This window comes from Anabrus simplex, chromosome 7 (genome assembly GCF_040414725.1).
Source record: "Anabrus simplex isolate iqAnaSimp1 chromosome 7, ASM4041472v1, whole genome shotgun sequence".
NCBI classification, from domain to species: Eukaryota; Metazoa; Arthropoda; class Insecta; order Orthoptera; family Tettigoniidae; genus Anabrus; species Anabrus simplex.
This window is the reverse complement of record NC_090271.1, coordinates 160,294,182-160,306,628: the sequence shown is the minus strand read 5'-3', so window position 1 is coordinate 160,306,628 and position 12,447 is coordinate 160,294,182. Positions and strand designations below refer to the sequence as shown.

Genomic DNA, 12,447 nt, shown 5'->3' with positions numbered 1-12,447 from the left:
CAAGTTTCCATGAAGAGTAAATTGCTGTTTTTTCTTGTAGATATTACTCATCCAATTCCTGATTTGACGGGTTATATTACTGAAGGGCAAATATATGTAGACCGTCAACTTCATAACAGACAGATCTACCCACCAGTGAATGTGTTGCCCTCACTGAGTCGTCTCATGAAGTCGGCTATTGGTGAAAACATGACTCGCAAGGATCATGCTGATGTTTCAAACCAATTGGTAAGTTTCTATTGAGTTTCTCACTGCATTAATATGTAATCATTACCAAGCAAGTGGCTGCACGGTTTGGGTCACGTAGCTTTCAGCTTGCATTCGGGAGATAGTGGTTCGCACGCCATTGTCGGTAACCCTAAAAATAAAAAAAATTCAACTCAGTACATGTGAATATACACTTATGTTCTATTTTAGAGTGTGGAATGATTTTAAACAATTAAAATCTTATACATTACATTTCTTACTGTGCCCTATAGTGCCCCTGGTCGCTGTCAAGCAAATGCCGAGATCCGACCAAGTTCATTATAGTGGACAATACACTCACCAAACGGTAAATGCCCTTTTGGCACATAGCTTACCTGTCCATTAATATCCTCTTCTAGCTCGGCGTAACACAGCAATAGGGAAAGGTGGGTGAATATGGGTCAACGTGACGAAGAAATGAAGAGCAATATACGCACAGGGTATAAGCTAACTTAAGCCAACATAAGAAAAAGTTAGGTGAGCTTCTGATTTGCTTGAATAACAATATTCATTACAAATATGAATCAAATTCTGGTTTAAAAAAAAAGTAATCTGCAGAATTTACACAACTGACAATATTGTTGCCATATAATAAAATTAATAAAAGTGGCTCTTCACCCCAAAGTTCATTTTATGGTATAGGAGACCCCTCGTATAATACACATTTGATGCTGCCACAAACAGAGTAAGGCTCCTTCGAAAAGAAATAAAAATCAAACATTAGTCTCTGAATTTCTAGATCATATCCACAATCAATTTTTCCTAAGTGAATCTTTGCCACAGGACTTGGGGTTAGTACACGCACTAAAGCTAAACATGCAATATAGAATCTCCTGTTTGGGAATCGAACTCAAGACTCTACAGAAATCAGCGACAACCCTAATTATAATACAATACGGAACACATTATTTACATAGTGTAGACACATCATAAATTGTTTCATACACGTATTATGAAACATGCAGTCGTGTATAAATTTATCTTCCAAACAGCAGAACAAAGTAGGTCAATGGTCCTTTCCTTTCTTGACAGAGACTGTATTGTTCTTGCACCCACATAGACTCCCTTGTAGTGACATCAGACCATCTTGGTCTTCCCTTTAACACGACTCGGCCTTGTATAAACTGAGTGGCCATTTTGAGACAGCCATAAATCTCCACCGGCTGATACTAGTAAACAGACCGGGGTGAACATTTTCACTTGAATTCTAGCCCATTGATACTACAAATCACTTTGCCCTCTTATTTACATAATTCACATGTAATTACCACATATCTATTTATCCCATACAGTGCGAAATTCAACATTTTAATCTACTTATAACTCAAAATTCAACTGGAGCATTTATTCTGAGCCACGCTTGTGCTCTTACAGGCACACAGAACTGTCATATTGCAACTTATGCCTCCATTCATCATTCTAATACGGGCTTTATCTCTTAATTCTGGGCCTATCAAACATATTCCTTATTCTCATATGGGTTTCTGCACATTCATGACCAGCTCAATTCAATACCCAAATCCGAGTGCATTAACCCATTCCAGTCTGGGCCTTAATATCCTTAACAAACGTTCTGGAGTGGGCATTTTTAAGGATCTTTAAAATATTATATCTCTGTACCTGTAGGAGATATTGACATGATTCTTTTTTCTTTGTGCTTCTTTGAGCATGTAATTTTCAAAAGCGCTCTTTGTATCTTGTCAACTATCACTTGAGATTTTAAAATTGGTTATATATTATACCATGTTTTGCGAATGGAGGAAAGGTCTGACGGATAACGAAGCAAGTACATTTTTCTGAAATACAGTAATATTTACCCTATTTTGCTAATATAAAATATGCATTGCAATTACAAAACAACGATAATAAGTACGATATAAAAATGATAATTTTTCAATAATAATAATAGTAATAATTACAATAATGAAAATGGGTGCTCTTACGAAATTTTATTTTAATTGATAAATTTTGTTAAAAGTTACTCAAATGTAAAATTATTGTTCCATTTACCACAAAAGACTTCTGAGAAAGAGAAAATACAGTCTTCTAAACAGACAACTTTACGAATATGTAGACAATCTTACGTATTCACGCAAATATGAAATACGCGGGAACATGAGGTAGGCCGTAAAACGAATTCCAATCATAATGAAATGCAAGAAGTTGTTTCGAATTCATATGTCAATAATATGTTCATTTGCGCTTAAACTTATAATATATCATAAAATATCGACAATATCACTTTCGTCAAGCACATATTTGCCGCGAGAAGCCATGTCGTAGAGCTCACTGAGTGACAACATCTACTGATGCATGCTGTTCAAATATATAGTAAATTCTCTGACTTAGATATATAATACTGCCCTCTGCTTAAATACTCTTGTAACTAATACATTAAGAAACACGATGCAACCACCAGAATGCGTGCATAGCTCGTTCTCGATTTTTAGCGAATTGTTAAACCTTACTACGGGCTATGCCCGCAGGGCGTCCTGAACGTAATTTTGGCCGCTGCGAGCTATGCTCGAGTTAGACCGGAAAGAGTTAAAGGCATATAGAAGATCTTATATTACTTTCGTCTCACAGTAAACACTAAAGTCTGCCATGCTTCATGCATCTAGCTCGTCCCTAAACATCTTATCTTGCCTATCAAAATTTAAGATTGTGTAAGTCTTTGTTAGATGAAAGTACGCGACCCTTGTTGCCATCGATCGAAAACATTATGTACAACAAATTACGAAACTAACAAATTAAACTGTGAAACAATAGCATGCAAATATTAACTATCTTACACGCGTGCGTCCTGGGCATAGATCTATTTTCACATGCCCTCGGACACCTTTCTTATTGACATACTGGCGGAAGGCTTAAGTTACATTGTTACAAGTCTACTGTTAGCCTCTCTGTTGCATGCTAAGAAAATGGAGTGGTCTGACCTGTGTCTTGTGATAGCATCTGAGCAGTTCTCCTACAGACAATTACTTTAACCCATCATGCTAACGATGTGGACGGATGACAGCATCCAGGGGTTCGAGACTGATGACTTGTTCATCCTCTTTGACGTTTCGCTGGAACTCGTTCTGATGAGTGGGTAGCCGTCTCCTCGTAGTGGACGGTGTGTTGACAGGATGGAAACCACGCTGCTGGCGGTCCTCGTTCGTCCCTCGCCGCCATGAATGATGTTCCGTTGTTCCGCTCTAAAATACTGCTACAGCGTGGTGACTTGGCAGTACCAGGTACACATGTGATGTTAGAGAACTGTAAGGAAAAACCACATTATAATATGTTCTTATTCTGATGCACTAGGGCTCCTTCTTGCCTTTGGTCTACTCTCTCAACTATCTTGGGTTTAATTTTTCTTTACGAAATGGCCACATCATTCTCAGCAGAAATGGAACTCACCATTTATAAAATTAAATTTAAAGCATTGACTTAACACTGTCTTTCTGAGCCTACACTAGCTTGCAAAGTTAATTGAGAACAGGTTAACATAAGATTTGGTTTAACTTTGCGTGGAGTAATTTCTAGCAAATAAATGTTTCCAAAGTACACCTACACAATCACTTTGCTGTACAACATATGTATTTACACCTCAGATAGTTATTACTTACATGTCACAAGGACCATGCAGTCTGTTACTGCGCTGCGTGGAGACAAAGGTATCTTCTTCTCGTAGAGTTGCCGTGAGACAGACACTTCTCCGTCAGGGATACACACAGTGAATGAAGCTAGCGTTCTCCTAGGCGGTCTTTTATGAATGCGCAAGACCCACGCCCGCGTGATCCTCGTGTGTGGGCCCTTGAGAGCTTGCGCGCAGAGATGAAAACTCTCTCACGGTACTTATGATAATTACTCATTTATTCGTGGAGATTACAACTACTGCCATATGGCATATCAAAATTTGTCAAAAAATATGCTCATTCCACCTATTGTATTCAAATTTCTATGTTCATCTCGTGGGCGGAGATATCGAATCAGTTTGTTTCCCTCCAAGTTAAGCGTCACCACGGTTTCTCACGCATTTGCTCGCGTCCCACGCCATGAGCTAAGTGGTTCGCTTGGGTTAATAAATTTTAATGTTCATGCTGGGAACTTCATCTGGCGTCTGACGCTATGTTCTCTTGAAAAGTGTGCAATCGTAGGTACTATGGCACATTAAAATACCATCTAATGTCCTTTCTTTGTGGTCTCATCTGCATGCCATAATTATCAGCATATCATCATTCTTTGGCCATGAACAGAATGGTTCATTACGTAGAGTAAGAGTTCTGATTTCACAGTCCTTTTGGTAGCAGCATCCAGCACTCCTGCATGCATTCCCTGTAGGGAAACCTAGCTCGCACAATTGTGCGTATCAACATTCAAAACCTCATAGTATTACGTATGATGTTGTTCGTTCACAACGTATGTTCGCTAAACAATTAACACACTTCATTGATTATATCTGATATTCAGTAAAGGTTCTAGATGAATATGAATGCAATAAATAAATACTTACTTTAAGCATTACTGCTTCCCGCCATCTTGCCGATGAACTATGTTTTTAAACTCTTCTTCCTGCCCCCTGGTGGTCAAGCACTAAATATAAACAGTGAAATACACGCTACGTGTCCCGCAAAAGCACAGCTCAGACATAAATAAGATACGAACCCGCACAATTGTGCGTACACGGTCTGAAAGGGTTAAAAGACGTGGGTATAAGTGCCGCCTAGCTTCAAGTTGAGTTTTTCCATATATTATAATAACAATAATTCCCCAACTCTGTGGCTGAATGGTCAGCATACTGCCCTTTGGTTCAGAGTGCCCTGGGTTCGATTTCCGGCCGGGTGGTGTATTTCAATAGCTCGGGCTTGGGGACTGGGTGTTTGTGTTTATCCCAACACTCTCCTCTTCTTATTTAGACAACATACCACACCACAAATCACCACAGAAACACGCAATAATGATTAGATCCCTCCACATAGGATTAACATCGGGAAAGACATCCGGCCGTTAAACAGGGCCAAATCCACATGTATGACACAGTTCCCACCCACAACTCCACAGTTGTGGGAAGAGCGGTAGAAAAAGAAGATAATGAATGATAACAGTAATAACAATGTATTAGCAAAAACTGATAGTAGCAAGTAGAATGTTCAAAACACAGCGGATACCTACCAGTACTAACCGAACCAGGGCACAGAATTAGTCACACATTACAGAGACCGAACTGCAGGTGGTCGGTAACACTAGTACTCCGGGACCCAGATACCTGCTTGTTTTCACCTAACAGCAAGTAGTATTTTCTCAAACTATAGTCGTACCGTCTTACTAATAAAAAGTCCTTATACAGTTGTTTAACTCTTGTTTAGTTATACAGTGAATAAACCCTGTATAAGCGTTTTACATTTTTCTTACTAATAAACGAGCTATACGCATTGTATTACTATACAGCACGTATACACTCGTTCCAAGGCGTAGGAATCTCTTCCTGCAGTTCACTGACGTATTTCGCCTTTATGATCGTTTCTGCTGGTTATCTACGAGCAAAACTTTCTGGAAAGTCGCACAGTAGCACGGCATATCGAAAAGGCAGTGGCAACACTAAGTGTGACAGCTGGAAATTAGCTTATACTGATAATCAACATTTCTTCAGCTTGCTTGTGTAATGAACGCCAAAAAAAGAAATGGAATGGCTTAAGAAAAGATCAATAGCTCCTAACTGGAATAGTACAGAAAACATAAGCAATAGGGAACATGCATGATCCGGGTATTTAATTAAAAATATGCCAATCTGATTCAAAATTTCATGCAGAATTCAAAAATGTGATCAGAATGTACAAATAATAACTCCAAACATGATAAAAATCTACGAAAATGTCACGTCACGCAAGTACGCGATCTCATTGGTCTGACGTCACCGTACAGGTTGACTGAATTAGCAGACGAAATAACACATAGTGTGCTGTGAGAAGCAGGATACACTTCGCGTATTTCTACTTTACGTTAGTGTCTAGTATGGTTAAATTCGAGGTCTATACATCGGATAATAATCTGAGTGGTATATTTTAGACTGAAAATGAATCCTGCGCAGACAGTGAGGCAGAAAACTTATAAATGGTGTAGAGTTCCGATGTGCAATAGCACATCGCATACCATACCAAACAAATTGTTTATACATGTTCCAAAGACGCTAAAACTAGGGAGAAATGGATTTTGGCGAGCCGGAGAAATGCTGGTGATATATCGGAAAAGTCTACAGTTTATTTTTTTGAAGATTTTAACGTAAGATGAATTTGTTTGAATTTTCAAATCACTTTTCCATGTCAGCTGTTCTAGTAGTAAAACTTTAAATTTTAATGTATGATGCTTTATTTAAATGCTTCAATTACATCTTGGAATATGAATGTAATAAACAGTGCATTAAATAATGTTGATTATTAAAGTATTCTCCAAACCTAACCTATGTTTTGGGTGATCCATGTCAAGATAATAAATCAAAGGGGTTATGAACCATTTTGACAGCTCTAATTCTACCAATATATCTTGGCATGGGACAGTTATGTATGTCCTTATTGAAGAGCTTAATTGGTAAAGAAATTTAGGCTATATCCAAATACTCTGTAATGTAACAAAGAATAGGCGTGTACATCATGAATCTGATTCAAAATTTCATGCAGAATTAAAAAATGTGATCAGAATGTACAAATAATAACTCCAAACATGATAAAAATCTACGAAAATGTCACGTCACGCAAGTACGCGATCTCATTGGTCTGACGTCACTCTACACAAAAGCAATGCTTGTCTGTTTGGGTCCTATAAGTTAACAATGCTCAATTATAATAATTATCATAATATTAATGAAATAAATAACATAATTGCACACAGGTGAAAATAGTGATGTAGGTGTTTAAAATATTATCCAACTTAGCCGAAGTTTTAGGTTATACAAGCCAAGTCAATAAACCGAAGGGTAAAAATACCGCGCGAGTTGGCCGTGCGGTTAGGAGCGCGCAGCTGTGAGCTCGCATCCGGGAGATAGAAGGTTTTGAACCCCACTGCTGGCAGCCCTGAAGATGGTTTTCCGTGGTTTCTCCATTTTCACACCAGGCAAATGCTGAGGCTGTACCTACGGCCACGGCCGCTTTGTTCCCATTCCTAGGCCTTTCCTGTCCCATCGTCGCCATAAGACCTAGATGTGACGGTGTGACGTAAAGCAAACAGCAAAAACAAAAAAAAAAAAGTAAAAGTCACAGCACCCAAAGACATTCCTGTATTGAGCGATTAAAATGTCACCAGGACACTTTTCTTTCCTGATATGCTCAGCTTGTTAAAAGCCAAATGTAATTAATGTTATTGGCTTCACGCCCCGCTAACTACTTCTACGATTTTCGGAGACGCCGATGTGCAGGAATTTAGTCCTGCAGGAGTTCTTTTACGTGCCAGTAAATCTACCGACACGAGGCTGACTTATTTGAGCACCTTCAACTACCACCGGACTGAACCAGGATCGAACCTGCCAAGTTGGGGTCAGAAGGCCAGCACCTCAACCGTCTGAACCACTCAGCCCAACTTGTGAAAACTAGATGAAGTCATATTTATCTTTATCATGTTTAAATTTTTCCCTCCACATAGATATTTAATTCTCTTTCATGGGCCCCGGAAGTGGGTAGGCCAGTTGCCCCAACCATAAATATATATTTTTTCAGAAATGATAGGTTATAGACCTACAGTACTATGATCTTTCTTTCTTTCCTTCTTTCTTTCTTTCTTAATCAGTTTATCCTTCAGGGTTCGTTTTCTCTCGGACTCAGCAAGGGATTTCGCCTCTACCACTTCAAGGGCAGTGTCCTGGAACGTGAGACTTCGAGTATGGTGATGAAACTGGTGAGGAGGGCCATTACCTCGCCCAGGCGGCCTCACCTGTTATGCTCAACAGGGGCCTTGTTGGAGGATGGGAGGATCGGAAGGGATAGATAAGGAAGAGGGAAGGAAACGGCCGTGGCCTTAGGTGCCTTGTGGAGAAGTAGGAAAATACGAAAAACCACTTCGAGGATGGACGAGGTGGGATTCGAAACCCTTCTACTCAGTTGACCTCCTGAGGCTGAGTAGACCCCGTTCCAGCCCTCGTACTATTTGTTTTCAACTTTCATGGCAGAGCCGGGAATCGAAACCGGGCCTCCGGGAGTGGCACACATTAACCACTACACCACAGAAGCGGACTAGTACTATAATGCTACCTATATGTTTATGTTAGTGCTGAAATCCGATTTCTTACTTTACTAATGCTGAAAGCCCGAAAATGTAATGTTATTCTTTAATAGGGGAATCAGTCTAGAAGGAAATGTTGAAAGTGATGTGATATCTATCCAGGTTCGTTGTTATCCTAATACTATGGGTTACAGTACATTGCACGTATATAAAAGACGCCACTTACAAACTTGCTTGTTATCCGCTAATTTCTGCGGCCACAAAAGTCACATTTTTCAAGAATGACATCTATACATGGTAGATTGTCTGGCTGTGCTGTTTTGCACCTTTCTTCTGTCATTTCGAAGTTATTCGCGATCATGAATAATAAATAATCGGCTTTTAGCAACGGCTGATGCACAACGGCTGGTAGAGCTCCATGCGGTACTGGATCGTGACGTCACAGCGCGCCGCTTACGTCAGAGGCCGTTTCACTCGCCTTGCGGAAAGGCACTATTAAATATTTTTTTAATGGTAGAAAACAAGACAACATACCACAATGTAATACGTTTACGTACTATTTCATTGGTGTACTTTTCAAAAAAAATATTTTTGAAAATGATGCATGTTCCCAATTGTAATTGAATTGGTGAGTTGAAAAGGGTACACATTCCAAAATCCTTACTTTTCAGGAGAAAAGAAAACCTGTTTTGTAGCTAAACGAAAGGTTTGATCAAAAAAGGTTCTATTAGGCATTTACACATCATATTTCTGCGTATTCAACTACGAAGTATGGAAATCGTGTAACGTACGGTTTTCAAGTTATACCATTTTTTTATGTCAAGGAATATGTCCCTTTTTATACTAAAATTTGAGAAAGATCTAAAATCTTTGTAGAGGCAGATAATGTATAATAAACTTGCAATTTCAAAAGTCTATTAAGCAGTGACACATTATTAAACAAACATACACCCAACCACCTTTTCTTTTATAACTTAGTTATTCATTGTCATTCCGTGAGACAGCTGGAAATTGACTTATATTGATATCAACATTTCTTCAGCTTGCTTATGTAATGAACACCAAAAAAGAAATAGAAGAGCTAAGAAAAGATCAAAAGCTCCTAACTGGCGTAGTACGGAAAACGTAAGCAATTGTAATTGAATCGGCGAGTTGAGAAGGGTTCACATTCCAAAATCCTTACTTTTCAGGTGAAAGGAAAAACTGGTTTGTAGCTTAAAAGAAAGGTTTGATCAAAAAAATTTCTATTAGGCATTTATACATCATATTTCTGCGTATTCAACTACAAAGTATGGAAATCATATTACGTATGTTTTTCAAGTTATGCCATTTTTTATTTCGAGGAATATGTCCCCTTTTACAGGTACTCAAATTTGAGAAAGATCCTTGTAGGGGCAGATAATGTATAATAAACTCGCAATATCAAAAGTCTATTAAGCAGTAACACATTATTACACAAAAATACGCCCAACCATAATTTCTTTTATAGTTATTGTCATTCCGTCTCTTTAAAGTGTTTTACTTTACGAAGATGTCTAGCCTCCATAACCTCTGAATGGTGTATGTCTTCTATGTTTAAAATATCGTGAAGATCGTTATCGTCCATTCTTTCAATGTGTGCTCAATGTTAAATGGATAAGTCGAATATTTCACCACGATTGTATTACTGTAGACAATAAATACCACGAAAATAAACTGCTCACTCATTTCTTTTTCTGCTACTCGCTGCTATACAACGCTTATACAAGGGTCCTGGTCTGTATAAGCAATTCAATGAATAACTATAACAGATGTATACACAGGTGGCTTATACACGGTTTATTAGTAACGAATTTCACCTAAACGGTGTATAAACCTTGTATAAAAGTTATACACCGTTTATTAGTAAGACGGCTATTTTATAGTGATACTAATATTTAATTCCTCATTGTGGCAATCAAACCGTAGCCATAATTAAAGGAGCACTGTACACAACACCCCGGGGACCATGGCAGTTGTTTGTTTTCACCACTAAAGAGTAGCAGGTTTTAGATATTTCTATTAATACCACGAGTAGAATGGTACAGTATATTATTTTAACTTATACTGTGTTAAGATAAATATGGAACTAAGTAATACAATTTTGTCTACCCATCGGTTAACTAAACATATTATTTTCTATCCCCTGCATGTGTTAGGATTATATACATACCAATAAGTCATATAAAGTACACTTCTATGTATAGTTTGATGATATTGCATTGCATTTTCTGATATGGAAAACCATGTAACCTGGAATATGGTAATGTTAATTTTTAAATTTAAATGTAGGCTAAGTTTACAGTCATCACATACAGTACATTATTCAAGACAATGACTATACTATTTTATACCACATGTATTATAATATAAATGTTATTATAGGTCTACTAACCTACACAGAATTTCTAACCTCTTCAATATTTGTGACGTGTAGGCCTATACCCCGTATAAATCTAAATTTTGAAGTATTCGTCAGGTAGTCAGACTCTGAATATAACAAATACTTTTAGGCTTAACTACACACAACATAAGCAAAATAAATAACATCTTAAAACATTGAACTAGTTTATTCTTCATTGAAACAATAATATCACTCTCCATCTATCAGCTGATTGAGTACTTGTCTAAAACTTGGCGGCTGGCCTGGACTAGGCTACACTGTACATACAGTCACTCTACAGGTGTCCCCTGAAGCTGCAAAATTAACAACTGCTTGTGCAGTGATCCAGAGCACCCTCTATCGACTGTTCTTACCCAGTCTAACATTAACACTTTGTTCATCCACCTGAGTCCCTATGTAGGTTCCTAGAGGAAAGTGTTCTTTTGACTGTTTTTCAGTTTTAAATGTACAATAGCTGCTAGTTCTCGTCTAGTTTAAAGCACAGTATTTAATACCTTTCATAGATTTTTTTAAAACCTGTTGTCATTGGCACTATTCATTTCCTTATGATTGTATATATTATTTTGCATTTATGTTAAACATTGCCTCTAAGTTGTGGATGTCTGGAATTTGTAGTTAAAATCTTATCAAGCTTATTAGTCCTATTAAACCCTCTTTAATAACACAGTTTAACAGGCTACCTAGGCGTAAACATTATGAACATGAAGTGGGAGGTAAGGTAAAATCCTAAGCTTAATATTAAACTGGTTTTCTACAATTTGACTGACAAACTTGCTAAAAATTAAGTATTTCAAAGATTCATCTATATCATTTAATCTGTATGAATTTAGCAAATCTTCTTCTGTAGCATAATCTGTCATGGCTGTCATAGGTTTGTGAGTGCACTCCAGAAGAGTACCCAATAAAGCAGACTTCAAATTGAACCATTCTCTCAAGGTTTCTAACCAAGAAATTATTTTTCTGCTAGTCGGTTTCCTTTGGGTTATGATTTCTAGAAGTCATTTTCACTCAGTCCTTACAAAATGCCAGAAATATACAAGCTTTCTCCTTTTAAACTTTATCAACTGAGAGTGACTATTCATTCCATGAAGAACCTCGTTTAGAAATGATAGATCCACAATATCTTCCAAGATGTACTTATATAACCATATTTCAAAAGCCGACGGTTGGAGGTAGGGTCACTTTGACGGCATATAAAAGAGTTGAGATGACATAGCATTTAACAATCTCTTTCTTCAGGTCCAGGCTCAGCTTGTGGCTGCACAGTAGGTATTTCATCTTCATGAAAGAAGTTCTTGCTCCCTAGATACATGTGATACCAATGTTCATTTACATGGGAATGTAGATAAGCAAATGTAGTGACTCGATGTTGGTTGCTGTAAAGACATGGGCCCGGTTTATTAAATATCAGTTAAAAGAACACTAACACACTGTTAACATTAGTATTAAAAATTTAGCAGCATGTTAAGATTCTTGCTTATCCAAACATTTCTTGGGAACTGTTAGCTAACCAAGGTCTGAGGGAGGTTTGACTGATTTGGGGAAAAGGAGCATTGTGGTGCGTTTCCATGATGAAGGGTAAAAAC

At 37.8% G+C, this 12,447-nt stretch overlaps 1 protein-coding gene across 1 annotated transcript in view; it reads left to right on the top strand.

The window, feature by feature from the left end:
- Window positions 1-12,447, top strand: part of Vha55 (V-type proton ATPase subunit Vha55) — a 57,386-nt gene that overhangs the window by 37,139 nt on the left and 7,800 nt on the right. The window contains exon 8 of the mRNA XM_067151408.2: window positions 41-228. Coding sequence (XP_067007509.1) covers window positions 41-228 — 188 coding nt within the window. The remainder of the gene's footprint in view (window positions 1-40; window positions 229-12,447) is intronic.